The sequence below is a fragment of the Chaetodon trifascialis genome, chromosome 14 (assembly GCF_039877785.1).
Source record: "Chaetodon trifascialis isolate fChaTrf1 chromosome 14, fChaTrf1.hap1, whole genome shotgun sequence".
Taxonomy (NCBI): Eukaryota; Metazoa; Chordata; class Actinopteri; order Chaetodontiformes; family Chaetodontidae; genus Chaetodon; species Chaetodon trifascialis.
In genome coordinates this window covers 5,901,998-5,920,159 of record NC_092069.1, presented here as the reverse complement: position 1 = coordinate 5,920,159, position 18,162 = coordinate 5,901,998, and the positions used below count along the sequence as shown (strand labels likewise).

Below are 18,162 nucleotides of genomic sequence, written 5' to 3'. Positions count from 1 at the left end.
GATGAATTACCTCCTGAAATAACTTGAAGGCATCGTAATCTCATGTTGATTATCAAGCCCCATAAATATATTTTGGGATGATGGCCATGGGAGACTGACACACAGTGATGACAAACCTTAGCACACAGAAACTTGTTGAGCTGCTCAACATTATTTTCAGATCTCTTCCAGACTGTTGAGGTGTTCAGCCCCTCTCACTGAAAGAGATGGCGACAGTGTATTCTGTATGACTGTGTGTGCGTGTCATCACACAGCAGCTATGTATTTGTTGTCCGTGGCAGCCAATATTAAACTGAAATAATTGAATCATATTAAAATTTCATTGTATAGACTTTTGTGTACATGATGTACATTGACAATGAATATTCAGTGTTCTCCAAAGCATAAAACAGACACAATGATAATGAAACTGAATGTAAAATGGACATTTCATTTTCAATTTGCAAATGTGGAAGCCTTACCTTTATAGCCTTGTTTTTTTAATTGCAATCTATTATCCAATTGATTATTAGCAGCCATAGACCTCCACTGTTGTGTTGCATTTGTTGAGTGATCTATAGTTTGCATATATATTGGTGCAAACTTTGAGTGAGTTCCTAAATGTACCTTTGTTGTTTGGGGTTGGTCTCTTCCATCTAAGTACCATTTATTTTCCTCCCTCAGTCTGTAGTCCCAGTGATTCTCACAGTCCAACCTCCTTTAAACCGGTGTAAAAAAAAAAACATTACACAGGGAGCTACTCCAAAGAGAGGCTTTCAGGACTTGACTTGGGAATAAGGGTAGGCGATGTGGTCTTAAAATATTCCTCATCTTTCTGACATGATACTGCAAGGTAAGTGAAATAAGTGCAATCGCAGTCTTTGATGCAGTCAGCTACTACAGACTACGTACTTACAATGAAATACATTTGAAGGAGCCCAGCTGCTTGATATTTACATTCACATCAAACTAACTTCAACCTGATGCAGACTGCAATTGGTAAAACATGTCCAATTGGAAATCAAATTCACTTCAGCCTAATGTGGCCGCTGTGGTGATTTTTTTTCCCAGGGCCTTTTCTAACCATTTTGGTGCCCTGGTCCAGACATCCCTTGGCACCCCTGTGGAGATTGGCATTCTTATTGCCAAATGAGTTAATAGTATTTTATCGTTCACATTCACTTCACTCAATGTCTGGTCTTTGCCATGTCATCAACAGTACGTTATTCTTGTCATGTCATGACTAATGTTGGTTTTAACCATGTTTATAATAACATATATAACACAGGAAACCATGTTATTCATATCCTTCATGATGTAAACATTGTAAGGTGACTGATCCTCTGTGCATCAGTAGGCCTATAAACACCTTAACATCCCAGACATCACAGTCTGTTATTTCAGTGCTGTTCACTAGTAAATATTTCATGAGCTAATGTTTATTTAAATTCTGAACATCACACAGCTTTCAGTGCACACTCAGCCTACAACATGGTTGCATAAAATTAGTAAAGCAATTCTGCATTCAGAAAATATAACCATGCATCACAGCTTTCCTTTGATGGTGTCTCATTGTAGTTTGCATAGTATACATAGAGGATGTTATTGTGGATCTGTTGAGGCAGGGATGCTTGGACAGACTGTTTGAAACTATGGGCTGTAGGTTTTTTGTTTTGTGTGTGTGTGTGTGTGTGTGTGTGTGTGTGTGTGTGTGTGTGTGTGTGTGTGTGTGTGTGTGTGTGTGTGTGTGTGTGTGTGTGTGTGTGTGGTTCATTCAGTTACAGCACAAGTGGACATACATGGCGAAGTAATGTCAGGAGCAAACATCTGAGATCATCTGGACATCCTTACTTTCACTAAATTTACTGGATGTAGAATATTATAATATTTCGTTTGTTTAACTGTCTAACTACTTGAGTTGAGGGTGCATGGAGCAAATATATGCGAAGTATCAGATTTATTTATGTGTTTAATCCTAATTTTGATCATATAATATGGTGTTTGCATGGAATATAAGAAACTACTTAGTTATTTATACCCATACGTCACTCTGACGCAATGTCTAAAACATCCCTGCTATTGCCTCAGACATCCCCTCCTGACTGGGATTAAGAATTTATTTTCCCAACATGTAAAAACAGAGGAAGTTTTTTCTTTTGTCAAAGCTATGCAACGCACTGCTCTGAGTAAGCGTATGATATGATCAATCAATTACTGTTGCCTGCTGTGCTGAATCCCAGTGATCCCAAGGCGCCTCGTCTTTTGATTAGTCTTGAGATGATGGAATATGTTCAATCTAGAGCCTCTGCTCTTTTTCTCTGAAACTTACTGACATCAAACCATCTCTTCACTACCAAGTTGCTTGCAAGCAACTCCTCCACAGCAGAGTCAACGGCAGCATTATTCTCACTTTCAGCCATGTGTGTTGCTGCTGTACATAATCCTGATGTGCCTGCATATGTCAGTATGTCACAATATAATTAACATGATGCATACAGTTGTTATCTCATTGACATCTATACTGGTGTCATGGATAATATGATAATGGTACATCCCTATTTGAAAGTTAGAAATGAAGCATTAGAAGTGGTTGAATGATTTGTGTGTTTTTTCAGGTCATTACTATTTAAAGATATAGCTCTAATTTATGATTTTATTTTTTTTATGTTATCTTTTATTAGTATTTTTGTCATTTTTAAAATATTCTGTGTAGTCTTTGAAACCTTCTCTATAATCTCTGTCTATTTCTATGACAGGCTTTTATGTAAGTATGTGCACCTGGCCTGACTTACCTGTTTAAAAGGCCAAATCCAAGTGTTCACCTTCATCATGTTATGCCTGCATGGGTGCAGGACAATGACAGTATGAAATGAGCTGACTGAAGACTGAAATTCATGACCTATAACTCATTTCAACGTATGTTTCTGAGCTGTGGTAATGGCAAGCTATACTGAGCAGGAGGGTCTGTTGGATGGCACAGTATGATATGAACTCTACACCCAAGTGGACAGATAAATGCACAGAAAGACATTGTGATTTATCCGAAAAGGTTGGACAGTGCTGGTCACTGAGCGTGCATACTGACAAAAGCACTAGTGATTTGCTTGTTGCTCTTCCGCATTGCAAACGAAGATGTGAAATTCTAAATGCTATACTTGATACTCTGAGTGCCAACCAGTTTGCCGCTATAGGTGGAAATTGCTGATTTTGCTGTTTTCAACAAACCAGTCAAACAAGGGCGAAAAGGTGACATTTTGCTCTTTCTTAAGATGAAAGAAGTTTCATTTGTTTCCTAGTTTGTATCTCAGATCAGAAGAACTGACCCTGTTCTGCTCTGACCTCCCTGAATGGATGACTTTATATTGAATTAGTTGAACATTGGTCGATGAGGTCACTGTGAGAGCAGAAAACTATTTATGCCTAATGTGGCAAGAAGTGCAACACACTTGATGTCATTGTTCCAGTAAGTGAGGAATAATCCCAAACACAGAGATCCCGCCACAGCCCCTCATTTGAAGAGCTTTGGTGACTCTAATCTAGCATTTAGCGTCTCTGCTAATCTCTTTGGATTACAGACTGTATAGATAAGTGATGCAAAGTGGTTCAAATCGCCTGTAAATCTTCCCACCACTTTAGCTCTGTCTATGCAGTGTGTGTATGCTGACTGGTGACATGTGAGAGGATCACATATAATGCTGTTATCAGTATGAAGAAGTCAGAGGTCATGGCATATATGGTAAAGAGATATGGAACATGTACAAATTTGCTGCCACCCTCAATTTCTTGTCCTGAGGTGTTGAATGGATGGACAGACATAGCACCTGTACTTATCAGGGCAGTAACGGACTTGTAGTATAGACTTATAAGAATGATAGTTAAGGTTTGGGTTTCTACCTGGTCAACAGTATGGCACAATATTAGCAGTTTTATTTGTTTTGGGAATGATATTCAGAGACTTTGAATTACTTAAGCTTAGGCTCGGACAAGAAGGAAGTGTCAGACACAGTCATCAAAAAAATGGCTGTTGGGAAAGGAAAGGCAATAAGTGATTTTGATTAAGTAGTGTTCAGAACTTGCCTCAGAATCAGGACATTGGCAGTACATTAAAGGACACATAGCCACTACTGTTTATAATGAATCGTTTGACTGTGCTCCTTATGCCTAAGGCAACATGGGCTGATTAAGGGGAACTGATGGTTGTTCTATCCATAGATCTATGATACTGAATCAATAATTGTAACTGTGCATTATTATTGTACAGAATATTAGGAACACGACTTAATCAGCTTCCCATGTAAAAATAATTACCTACTGTAGGTGAAGATGCAGAAGGATAGATTCATACAAATTCAGTGTGGACAATACAAATGTGCAACTCAGTAGACCATACATACTGAACATACTGAACTATCCATTCTAAAAAAGTAAAAACTATTTTATCCAATTTGGAAAGTGCCACCTGTTAGCTGCAGTCAGCTCATGGTAGAAGGAAACACACTGAGCTCACACTGAGCAGAGGAAGGCAGCCAACTCAGATAGTTCTCTCATAAATCAGCTGGGCAAGACTGCCTGCTGTTACATAATAGTGTACTTTCACATCCGTTTGCTCAAGATATACTTTTGTTTGGCAGGTCCTGCAATCCCTGTTGGAGTGGATGTTCAGGTGGAGAGCTTGGACAGCATCTCTGAGGTTGATATGGTAAGAAAACCTGTGTTCATCCACAGTTGTATTCAGTGTGACAGATTATTACAGATGATGAATATCAAAGTATAGAGACATCTTTATCTCTAACATCTTGGTTTATTTTATTGCTTATTATTGCTGCACACTGGAAAAAATAGAAATAGTGTAGTAGTAGTAGTGGTGTAACAACAGGTACTGTAGAAGAAATGTAAATTTTGATTTTCTTTTGTGATTTTATACAACAGTTAAACATGCTTTACAACAAAATCTAAATTGGCAATTCTTTTCACCTTACATTATGACCAGAGAGCTTTATATGTCTGACTTCAACTGATTCTCCTGGTAAATGGGGTTACAGTAATTACCATATGGCAGAAACCCTGCCCTGCATCATGAACACATTGTCCTATAATTTCAATGTGCCCATTAATAAAACAATGATAACAGGTTTAACTAACTAGTATCCCCAAAGCTGACTAGCAAGCGTGGCAATGTTTAATCGATTAGTCAACCAATCGCACATCCACACATATACACACATGCACACATCAGTGAGTCAGAATAAAATGACAAAGCTATTTATTTAAGCACATAAAATATAATACAAAATAAGCATTTTTTACACTTCAATTCTATTTTCATCTTTTTTCCTTTTACGTGTAATTACAGTGATTTTGCATTCGGAGCGCTGAAGCTGTTGCCAATGCAGTTCTGATAATGTGCCACTTTCACCACACATGCTTTGTGGACATTATGTTAGACCTAGCCATGGGACAGCAGGCAGGATCCTACCTCAGGATCTCTGTTAGCAGGTTGATAAGGAAGTTTTCATTGTTTTTCTTCTTTTTTTTTTCCTTTTTTTTAAAGGACTTAGCTGCTGCATTCTGTACAGTTAGGGGTCTGTGAACTGTTTTCTCAATGAATGGCCATTAAAAGACCTTTTCAGTGAGAAAACATAAGTGTATGGAATGGTTCTCAGGCAATTTTAATCCCAAAGATATACAGAGTTTGAAGCTTTGAATAGCTTTGAAAACAGTTGCTGATTTGGGGGACCATTAAGCAGAGGAGAGAGGGAGGAAAAACACATAAACACAAAAAATGTCAATGTAAGGTATTCATCGATCATGTCAGTTGGACATGAATACTGCTATGGTCGTTTAAAGTGAGACTATATAGGTATGTAATATGAAATAACACATTTGTCCTTTAGCATTTGGAAAGTTCAATTTACAACCAATACAACATAATCAATTAAATCAACTAAATTATATACACTCTGGAGTTTTGTTGCTACAGTCTTACTTTGTCTGATATGACTTGCAGTGGCTAACATTAGCTACATTTAGATTATTATACTGTAGGTTTTTTATTTCATCAGGTCTTTGAAGGTCAATTTAGATGTGTATTGTTTGGTGGTGACTCTCCAGTACACTCTGTCTCACGCACTCTTCCTTCAATTCCACCAGGACTTTACTATGACTCTGTACCTGAGGCACTACTGGAAGGATGAACGCTTGTCATTTACCAGCAGCACCAACAAGAGCATGACGTTTGATGGTCGCTTGGTGAAGAAAATCTGGGTCCCCGATGTCTTCTTTGTGCACTCTAAGAGGTCCTTCATCCACGACACAACCACTGACAACATCATGCTGCGTGTCTTTCCTGATGGACATGTCCTCTACAGCTTGAGGTCTGTAGCATTTCAGTATCTGACTACTTGACATATTTCAGGTCCACGTGTATGCCTCACAGGATCTCTATTGTTCAATAGAACTTTGCAGTAGGCTTTCAGTATACCTTTTCATGGCAGTCGTTTTCAAGAGGCACAGGTGGAATTTTTAACATTAATAATCGCTTATAATAAGCCAATCCACCCAGCCAATACCAATAGTATTGTCCTTTCTATTTAAATATCATGTTCAAATGTTCAAATGATTCTAAGCCCAAGAGTTTAGCTGCCAAAAGGAATATCTTTGTTTAAAACTCACTGAGACATCGTAGCCAGTAGTGAATAACCAAGGGTCTATTAAGATCAGTGTTGTGAATTTCGTCAGGTGGCTAATTTCATCAGTACCACCCCATCAACAGGCACCTCCTGGTGGCCCACCAGGCTCATCTCATAAGAGCCAATGTAATGAAGGAAGAGTTTTCTTGAATCTGTTTTTAAATGATGTCCTTTGAACAAAGCCAAATTTTTGGACCTGGTTGATTGTTGGGAGCAGGGGTCCAGTTGGTTGTGGTTAGCTGAAGGAAGCAGGCTGGAGTGGCCATCCTACTAGAAATGTCGTTTGATGAGGGACACAGTGTGGCTTATTGCTATACATAATGAACTGGAGATCCTTGGAACAACAGAATCGGACATAAACAGGCTAAATCACTACAGATTCCACCTCTCAAGAAACTGCTGCCACCACACCGTTTGAAGGTATCCAGACTGGAGGGAGACTCTTCAGAGACATGCCAGCAGAAGAGAATATTGGGTTTAATAATTATGGAAAAGGGTTGGTCGGTGTCAGTGAGGTTAAACAAACCAAAAAAATAATTCCCAGCGGGCTTGATCAGAGTTATGTCATTTAGCCATATGAAGTTCTTGTGGTCAGTCCATACATTGTTCCCTTTGCTGTAGGTGTGTTCAGCTGGAGAGAAGAGACATGAGAAAAGAGCACAGGGGTGGAATTTTTGATCAGTCCTGGAGCACTGAGAGGACTACCCCCACACTAGTATACAGAGTCCAATGAACTGAACTGAACAATGAACTGGTGTGAGGGATCAGGTTTGACTAGGATTAGGGCAGTGATGAAGAGACTCCTTAACTCGGATGAAGCTTGCTCAGCTTCCAGGGTCCAGGACAACGGGATGACAGAAGCGGTGAGTTTGGTTAAGGGTGGTGCCACCCTGCCTTGGTTTCTGATGAAGGTACACAAACCCAAAGCAGTTGACCAGATGTATGCATTCCAGAGATCCAGTTTTGTGAGGACTGTGGCATCATGACTGGGAGAAGTGGCAACCACTGCTGGTCATGCCAGCAGTTTGCTGGCATGAAGAAAGAAGATCAAGTTCAGCTGACTATTTTCCCGGCAGACCAATCAATATAGATGTTGTTTCAACCAAAGGTGACCCAGATTCCAGACCGAAGGGCCAAATTACTATGTAGAAAAGTGTCTTCTGCACCAGAGTCTACTGCCAGCGTCCTAAACTCCACAGAAATATCAGCCATACTCCTTGATCCCTGGCAGAGATTTATTACTGACAGGGGAGCACAAGAGACAGAGTCATGGCTGCTGCAGTAACAATCCACAGACTGTGTGACAGTATTCATATTTTTTGACCATTTTGATCCAATGCCATCCAGTTTTAAATCTTTTCTGATGTATTTATTCTACAGCTTCAGGCAGCGATTGGTTTCCAATCATCTATGTGCATTTCTTAGGCACATACCACACACACCACTTAAAAGTATCATGACCTGCATGAATGAGGATCTTCACAGACATACTGTAGCTATGTGCATTATTTAACTGTCACGGTTACTTCACTGCATGGTAATGGAGTATAACTGCAGATTGATATGGTCTGTACTGCATTACCTTACAACAACATCCTTTGACAAAAAGTAATTGACTCGATATTCACTAAAACAGATTACCAAACTCCAGCAGGTTTCAGGAATCCACTAATGATTTTCATACATTAGTTAAGTTCTGTATTTCTCATTTGCCCGTTGATTGCAGTGAAGCAATCACTGGCAGTGAAATTCTTGCTCTCAGGCTCCCTTCAACAATGCTCATACAATATGTACAAAAGAAAATCACACAAGTGATCACCAAAAATAACAAGTGAGAAAAAGAGAATCAATAAAAGTCAGAGAGATCAAAGTCAAAGAAAATTCTGCAGAAGTTAAAACAGGAACATGATATATAACCAACGGTTGCCTAGAATGTAAGAAAGAACCTTGTGTGTGTGTGTGTGTGTGTGTGTGTGTGTGTGTGTGTGTGTGTGTGTGTGTGTGTGTGTGTGTGTGTGGTTAAACATGCCAAACCACTGGTAGTGTAATGAACAGATGCTGACACTGTATGATACCATACATCAAATTTCAAAAGTGTCTAAATTTCCACTGTGATACAATGCCATGACATGATATGATGGTAGGGTTTTTTTGTTTTTTGTGAAAGTCCAAAGCCTTTTTTTAAGCCTTATTATTTCCTACTGTTAAATAATGAGGTGGATGAAACTGCCTGAACAAACTTCACCCTGAAAGGATATCATTAGCCTGGAGAGTTTTCACGTGTCACTGAACAAGTGCTCAAATACTACTTCTTACACTTCCTCAAGGAAATAATCATTTGAAGAAAAACACTCAGTGCTTGTCATTTCTTGTCAATGAATCTGAGATCTGATATTGATGCCAAAAATATGCTGCTGACTTTTTTAAATTCACACAATGTTTGAATTAGTCATCTTATTCTGCTGGCTTTCTTACAGTGTCATCATTTCCTCCTTCTCCATCTCATAGTTCCCACATCTTCCTGCTCTTTTTTCTGCACTAGAATATCATTTAATCTCTAAACCTAATTTTCCTGATCCAAGTACGCCTGCAGGTTCGTATGTACTGTGGGGAGGTGCTCATTAAAGTGAGCTGTCAGACTGAAATGTGACTCAGGAAATCTAAAAATAATTCATGAGTTTCCATGTAATGCATCTGGAGATGTGGAGTTGAGCCTAACTACAAACAGAACTTCAAATGTTGCCAGAAGACTCTCTATTCTCCTTATTGTGTCCCCTGCTGCATCACGCAAAAATTAAGAGTTGTTTGACAAGATGAGGAAAAAGAAAGCAATTAAATTAGATGTTTCAGCAACAGTAGGTGAGTTTGCACATTGATTTCTCTGCAGGTTGAACAGTAGCAGAACATACAGATATAACTACACATTGATTTGTTAACTGGTGTAATGAAAGTTATTCAGGCCTCACTGTAGCCACGAGTGAGGCCGGCTGGCAGCCTCTATTTGTTGCATTACATCTAGTGTTCCGTGTACTTTAGCACTTATTGAACAGCTGAATGAATAAATGTAAAGCTGGGAGACTTTTGAAACCAGGCTGGATTGAGATGCCAGGAAACCCGGCGACAAAAATAAGATGCCAGTCTGCTATGAATCCCTATTCCATCCGCTCTGTGTGCAGCTTTCTCTATGTTGGAAATTATTTATTTAGCTTTGAGTTTGTTGCCTGGTACTTTGTTTAAACACAAATGAGTTTAGGTAAATGCAACACAAGAACACAGGACTGGACGAAGAAAATCTGCTGGTGTGGAGTTAGAAGGAGAGCTTATCAGAACTCTGTAGCCCGCTCCTCATCTCTACTTAAGGCTAGAGGCTCCTTTCTATATTAGCAGATTCGAGCATCACACACCAGAATCTCAGACCAAACTGCTGACGGCCAAGTTACTTTGCAGTTAATGTAGATGCCAGAGTTTGACAGGGAAGAAAAATGTGTGTAATAAAAAACAGAATCTATAATACCTGGTTCTGCTGCATTGATTTTTTTTTTTTTTTCTTCAGAAACTGTCCATCATGAGTCTGACAAAGTTATAGGAGTACAGTGCTAAATTTGTATCTCTTAATACTAACAGTTGGTCAAATAACTGTGTACTGTGAAATGTGTCATTTATAGTAGTTACACCAAGAATTATCACCAACTCTGCATTATACATCACCTCTACAGAGCTTTTTAGCCTCTTTCAGCTCATTGTTTCGGTTTTATTGCCAAAAGGCTCCCACAACTTTACTTCATTGGTGCAATCTCACTGCTCCCATTAACCACATGGCCAGCAGCAGCACTGCACACTACCTGCCCAGCACCAAACAGCCAACAGGCACTGTTAGAGTTGATGAACACAGTGAAAGATACATTGAGCAGAGACAGATGTTTCCCTCAGGAGTGGTGTATTATTTTATACTATATAAACCAAAGAGCCTGCTAACGTTTGCAGGATAATGAATCAAATATAACATAACAACAATAACGTCTGCTTGTACCAAAAAAAATGAATAGATAAATGCCTGTTCACGCCTCACTCAGCTGAGGTGTAGCCAACACATCTTTGGAAACCAAAATTGCTCTGGACTGCTTGATCTGTATTGACGTTCTCCTGTAGTGTTACAAACGATGTCTCAGTGAGCCACTAAATTACCAGGTGCTATTCTAGGTGGTTAAAAGTGTGCTCATGCCCCATAAAGTTACCGCTCTGTAGGCACAGCATCCCTGCACTTGATCTATGAAACAGGGCCTTCAGTCTGAGGTAAACATTGTTTTCATTGTTTCAAATTAAACTACAGGATTTTTATGCCTTTATCTGTTGAAATTAGATTCAAAGTGACATCAGTGAACTGGAACCAGGGCTGTTCTCACCATCTATGTCTGTTCTTGTTTCTGTTGTTGGACAGGGTGACAGTGACAGCAGCCTGTAACATGGACTTCAGCCGCTTTCCTCTAGACTCTCAGACCTGCTCACTGGAGCTGGAGAGCTGTGAGTAGATCTTTCATTTGCCGTTCTTAAAATCGTGACGTGGCCATGTTCCTGGCAAGTCCAGAACAAAATGATGTGGGAGAAGATGTGTTGAATTATCAAAGCTCATATGATGCCAAAAGAGGACTCTCTGAAACAACAGCTAATTAACAAGAAACAATCCAAAACAAAACCCTCTCTGATTTTCTAGAATTTAACATATACAACAAATCAGCACCCCTTATTCCTACTGTGACTAAACAGGGTTGTCACTACCTCCATGTAAACTATCAGCTTCAGTGTAGAAACTGGCCCTGGTCCAGTCCTTCTGATAATTCGAAATGCCTCTCACACTAACAGTACAGCCACACACACAAAAGACACGTCTGGCGCGCTGCTCTACAGCCGCCGACTGCCGGTCCACCTGAGCCTTTCTGCATCCAGTCCTCGATTGGCGCCTGGGGATTGGTGAAGAGGCTCCAATACTGCACCAATCCAGTGAGTGGACAGCCAAAGGTGGGAGTTGGGAGGCGGAGGGAGACCACACCTCCATGACGAGCCAATCCCACACTGAGGTCCTCTCCACCTGCTCCATACACACTCCTCTGATGCATGGCAGGTTAAATGGGGGGGGGGGGGGGGGCGTCGGTGGCTGTAACACCCCTCCCCTTAAAATACAAACTGTTAGGTTTTGTAACCTCATAATCAAAATAGTTACCTACCACAACCTGGACAAAGCATCTGCCAACACATTATCTGACCCTTTTTTATGCTGAATTTCCAGATTGTAGACCTGCGCAATCAGCACCCACCGCATGAGACGTTGGTTGTGGTTGTACATGTGGGATAGAAACACAAGTAGGTTATGATCGGTCAGAACAACAACTGGAGAAGACCACGAGCTGACATAAACTTCAAAGTGTTGGAGTGCTAGCAACAAAGCTAGAGTCTCTTCCTCAATACTGGAATAATGGAGCTGGTGCTTGTGGAACTTTCTCGAAAAATAACCCAGGGGATGATCAATTCCCTCAGCATCCGCCTGCAGCAGTACTGCACCCGCGCCCACAGCGCTCGCATCAACCTCAAGTTTGAATGGCCGCGAGGGATCAGGAGCGGCAAGCACAGGAGCGTGGCTAAGAAGGGAAGTCCACACAAAGTCTACCTTGGGACTGGTTAAACTCGTCAATGGGTGGACTATAGTGGAGAAGTTCCGGCAGAAACCTAAGAATCTGCAAAGGGCTCTTCTAGTAGACAGAACTGGACGTTCTGTTATGGTGACAATTTTTGCATCGACAGGGCGCACCTGGCCCTGGCCCACCTGTCTCCCTAAGTAGGTGACGGTACTGCTGCAGGAGGATGCTGAGGGAATTGATCATCCTGTGGGTTATTGTTCGTAACAATTACAGTTTGGGCCTGATTTATGTGGTTTTAGCCATCAGTCCTATCCCTAGGAATAACAGGTAAGGTATTCACTGACAGTGACAGTTGCTTTTTAAATTCTTTCTCTTTGAGACACCAAAGATATTCAGGAAATATTCAGCAAAGACCCTGCACATGCTATGGGCCATATCACAAAGAGTCCCCACACATTTGAGATTAAACGCACACCCTCCAGTGTTATAAAACTCAACTGTGAACTGTGTGCATCTTCAAACATTAACAGTTAGCTGGGAAGACATTCAGGGATTTGAAGCAGCTGTGGGGCACTATTCAGTAATTACAGAGTGTAAAGATAAAAGCTATTCACAGAGCTTCTTCCAGCTCCTAAGGTAAAGAGCTGCTCCCAGTAGGGTGCTGGACTTTTAGAAAGTTTTATGGGCATCTTAAGGAGAGAAGAAGATGGCTGCTGGAAGTGCAAGAACAGAATCTTTGTTTGTGATGTTAATCACAAACAAAAATCACTGTTACACCATTAAGCCGGTTTTACAGCCTCAGTTTATTTCATTTCCACTGGACATACACACTGCATGAGCACAGACAAAATTAATGGACACAGGGTTCTGTTATGTGAAACACATCTGCATTAACAGCTGCTGAACCTTGGTAAACAACCAAATTAACCTGCTCCTGAATAGTTCAAAGTGTCTGTCTGTCTGTCTGTCTGTCTGTCTGTCTGTCTGTCTGTCTGTCTGTCTGTCTGATAACAGGGTGGTAGCAATATCAATTAGAAGAGTGCGCAAATTGGGAAAAATACCATAAGGAAAAGCCCAGTTTGAGATGTGATGTGTGATACGAAATCAGTTGGGATTGAAAGTTGCTGTTGTCTGAGTTCAACTTTAGCACCTCCATGAGGCTGACATCTGTGGCTCACAGCGAAATGTCCCAATTATTTTTAGGTTTTTATTTCATCTTTAAAAAAAAAAAAAAATCTCATTGAGATTAAGAGAACAAGATAAACTCACCAGAACGCAATGAGCAAACAGAAAGAACACAAACAATGAACAAAGAATTAATGAAACTTTCACAAGACTTATAAAGGGGAATATAGGACTCTAGTTTGAAGAGAGTTTGCAGGTCAAAGGTCATTTGAAGACCTATTCTATAAAAGAATGTCCCTATAGTCAAGAACAGACATGCTGATCGGTGGTGCAATAGTTTTATTGTTGGAAGAAGACAGACATCACTAAATTCTGTAGAAGCATCATTTTTTAATTTTTGTGTCAAATGTTGTACATAAATCTTGAAAGATTGTCTGCAGTCAAGCCAAATTAACAACAAGAGTAATCTTAGGGCAATTTAAAGTTTTAATGGCAGGAAAATCAGAGACACTGGTGGAGGTGGAGAATACCATGTTCTTGATCTTTGCTGTATTTAGAACTAGTGTGTGATTAAGGAGTGTTCAGAGTGAAGACAGTCAGGGAGTGGGTTGAGGTGGAGCCTGGGGAATATAAAATGGTATCATCAGCAAAAAATGTACATTGAAGTATTAATTGGGAAGAATTAGGTTATTTCTGTACAAGGATGGACCCATGTGGCAACCCATTCAGATTATATTGGTCAGCATAACCAGTGATCACTGTGAGAATTGTTCGACTGTAGCTGTACTTAGGTTATTTTTTCTCACTGGACAGAAGTTTTGGGTCATTACCTCCCGTCAGCGTTTATGTTCACTCATGAATTAATAATAACTGTGGAAAGCGTGAGCGGGGTCAAATGAAAGAAATCTATACCTCTTGATATTCAGGTCAGTTTCCTGAAAATTTTAAAATCAATATTGCCCTGAAGTTATGATCTTTACCCACCATTATTCTGGAGTGTGATGATAATTATTGATGAGCCACTGATTTAAAGTTTTGCAGTCCATGATTAGACTTGACTGGACTGTGTTGTGTTATGTTTTTGCAGATGCCTACACAGATGAAGATCTGATGCTGTATTGGAAGAGTGGTGATGAGTCTCTCAGCACTGATGATCGCATCTCCTTATCACAGTTCCTCATCCAGAAGTTCCACACCACATCTCGCTTGGCCTTCTACAGCAGCACAGGTACACACACACAGAATTAATGGAGGCAACAAGAGCTCATATGTATTTGGATAATGTCTGCTGTCATGTCTATGTGTCATTCTGTTTGTCTTTTAATTTGGTGGACTTTTTGTTCATATGGGCACCTTTATAGGATTTAACATCAAGGCACCTCAGTATTTGTAAAGGAATGGGAATTTATATTAATATTTGCTGCACCTTTATTTATCATTTATTATTTATTACTGCCGGCTGACCACAGTGAAAGAGAAAGTTGCATCTGAAATTTAACATCTTGGTAAAACAGGTGTAAGGATCAATAAAGTCTTATCTTATCTTATCTTATCTTATCTTATCTTATCTTAAATTAACTGTCGATTAGTGACCACATTAAAAAATATTGCAATTCAATTCATGTATATTATAGTATGTCCATTTACAGAAGCACCACAACAACAAATGACAAACAATGATTTTACGTTTTCTCTGCTGCCTGAATGTGTACTTTCATTTCTTTTCATGGCTCACAGCAGGTCCAATCCAGTGCAACAGCCAATCAAATATTTTTTTTTAAGTAGGCCTGTAAAGCATTTGTTTTTATCTTATTTGACAACATTAATGCAGTAATATTATCAGGTGAGTTTAATGGGGCTGAAACCACCAAAAATCTACCACACTGATTTTTCCAAATGCCCAAGAGACAACATCAACATCAACAACATTACATATAATAACAAAAATATTTGTTTTGTCTCCATTTTTCTTGAGACACACAGCCTTATTTCTTTCAAAGAGTGTTGACCATTTTGTTTTAATCTGTGTTAGTGAGTGCTTCTCCTTTGCCAAGAAAATCCATCCACCTGACAGGTGTGGCAGATCAAGATGCTGACAAACAGCATGATTATGGTGTACCTTGGGCTTATCACAATTAAAGGCCACTCTAAAATGTGCAGTTTTATCACACAACAGTTTTCAAGGAGCACATAATTGCCGTGCAGACTGCAGGAATATCCACCAGAGCGTGAAGTGAATGTTCATTTCACTACCATAAGTTTCCACGGTCATTTCTTGCAGCACATCCAAGTCACAACCTCAGACTACGTGTAACCACGTCAGCCCAGGACCTCCACATCCAGCTTCTTCTCTTGAAAGATCGTCTGAGATCTGCACAACCAAAGAATTTCTGTCAGAAACCATCTCAGGGATGCTCATCTGCGTTGTCCTCACCAGAATCTTGCCCTGACTGCAGTTCATCAGTGTGACTGACTTGACTGGGCAGATGCTCACCTTCGATTGAGTTTGCCAGTTTGGATAAGTGTTCACGAATAAATCCTGGTTTTCACTGTGCCAGACAGATAGCAGACAGGTTGCAGGGCATTGTGTGGGTGAGCAGTTAATCTCAGTGTTGCAAACAGAGATGCATTTTATTGATGGCAGTCTAAATGCTCAGAGGCACACTGACGAGATCCTGCGGTCCACTGTCATTCATTCATCCACCACCTGCACCTCATGTTGCAGCATGATAATGCAGCCCCTGTGTCTTACGTGGTCTGCATCATATATGTCACACACTGACCATGTTTGGGATGATCTGGATCAACAGCAACAATGACTTCAAATTCCTGACAATATCCAGCAATTACACCCAGCCATTGAAAAGGAGTGGACCAATATCCCACAGGCCACAATCTGCAACTACCCCAAAAATGACTAACAAATGTCTTTTTTCATGATAAACTTGCACATTTTGGAAAGGCATTTTATTGTGACTGGCCAAGGTGCACCTGTGCAATCATCACTCTGTTTATCAGCATCTTGATCTGCCACACCTGGCAGGCGGATGGATTATCTTGGCAAAGGAGAAGTGCTCACTAACACGGATTTGAAATAAAAGAAGAAAGAAAATTTTGGAGAGAAATAAGCATTTTTTGCGCATAGAAGAAGTCTTAGATCTTTTATATCACTTGCTGTTTTTCAGTGTCGTCTCTTCAACCAATGTTCCGAGGTCAGCAGCAGGAAAAAATCTAGAATGTGTCTTAAACAGCCAGATCAGATCAGATCACCAGATCTTTTGGCAGTATTTTATGCTTCTAACCAGATAACTGAAGCTGTGCAAATTTACATCTGAGCAAATACCCAGCTAAAGAGGAAAATACAGTGACACAAACCTTTGCACACCTGATAGTTAATTGCTTGATAAAGGGCTTAGTTAATCTTCCCCTATGAACAGTAAAATCATCAGTCTTTGGGCCACTAGCTGGGCTTTCAGTTTTTTTCATTTCAGTTTTCTTTTTACCAATGACATCGTTATCATTTGCAGTAATTCCTGCAAATGTAATTAAACCCAGTAGATCAGTAGTAAGATTATGTTACCTGGTATTTAAAGGGACACACACAATTAATCCATGCTGCAATGTAAGTAAAGATTTATATACATCGTAATTTTTTGAACAAAAATTCAAACAAAAGTTCTACACACTCAAAGATGGCAATATGAAATAGGCAGGATGGCAACAAAGGGAAGGCAAGTGGATTGACGTGTCGCTTAAAATAGATGAACTAATTGTGAGAGGAAAACTGTTCTTTAACTCAAGGACAAATCATTGTACATACAAATTATTTATTTGATAGTTAGGGTCCTCAGCCAGTCCATTGATGACTTATTTTTCTTTGCATTCTCATTTTTCTGTTATTGAGATGTAGCCTTCAGCCATGTCACCGTCATCACAGTGTGATTCATTAAAGTCCTCCCAAAGTCCAAAATATAACCGAGAGGTAAATGAAAAAACACAAAGAAAGGAAACGAGAAAATCAACGACAATGATAAAAATAAAGAAATAGGGAAAGAAAGAAAGGAAAGAAAAAGAGAAGGCCTTGTATGTGCTTTGCTATGATTTGTGAAAACACTGATTCCAAGAATGTAAGGGAACAGCCAACGCACTGGAGAGTCCATCTAGTTTTAATACGTGTGTATTGCTAAAGAGCCCTACCCAAAATTAGAGGCATTGGTTCATTTTCCATAATACTGCAAGGCTGACCCAATCACATCTCTTACTGGGCTGGCCCCCTCTGTCCTCTCTATTACTTGTGTTTAATGCCGTGACTCAGAGCCAACCATCTGTGGAGGAAGGAGCGTGTCTTTCTCAATTGTCAAGGTGGATAAGCAAACACGAAAGAGGGGGGTTGCTGAGAAGTTGCAGGCCAAAAAAAGTGAAGAATCACGATGCAGGATGTCGCCAAATGTGCAAAAATGACAGCAGTACCCCACATTACGCAGCAACAGGGGGGAAGAGGAGAGGTGGTTGGCAATGGCTACTGCCAGGCTGAGGAGCAGGGAGGGGAGCAGGCGTGTGAATGGGAATCAGAGGGAGGAGGAGAGTGTAGGTGAAGCAGTCGGCAGGGAGTAGCATGCAGGGAAGCAGGGACTCTCAGGGAGGCCACAGTAATTAGTATGCCATGCCGTCATGATGATAATGAATGCTGATGGATTCAATGAATGATGATGATGATAAGATAATCGTAATGCTAT

The 18,162-nt window shown here is 40.2% G+C and overlaps 1 protein-coding gene across 2 annotated transcripts in view; it reads left to right on the top strand.

Annotated features, from left to right (window-relative positions):
- Window positions 1-18,162, top strand: part of gabrr2a (gamma-aminobutyric acid type A receptor subunit rho2a) — a 48,286-nt gene that overhangs the window by 16,484 nt on the left and 13,640 nt on the right. For both annotated transcript variants that reach the window (XM_070979820.1, XM_070979821.1), the window contains exons 3-6: window positions 4,611-4,678; window positions 6,130-6,353; window positions 11,107-11,189; window positions 14,514-14,654. In XM_070979820.1, the coding sequence (XP_070835921.1) occupies window positions 4,611-4,678; window positions 6,130-6,353; window positions 11,107-11,189; window positions 14,514-14,654 (516 nt within the window). The remainder of the gene's footprint in view (window positions 1-4,610; window positions 4,679-6,129; window positions 6,354-11,106; window positions 11,190-14,513; window positions 14,655-18,162) is intronic.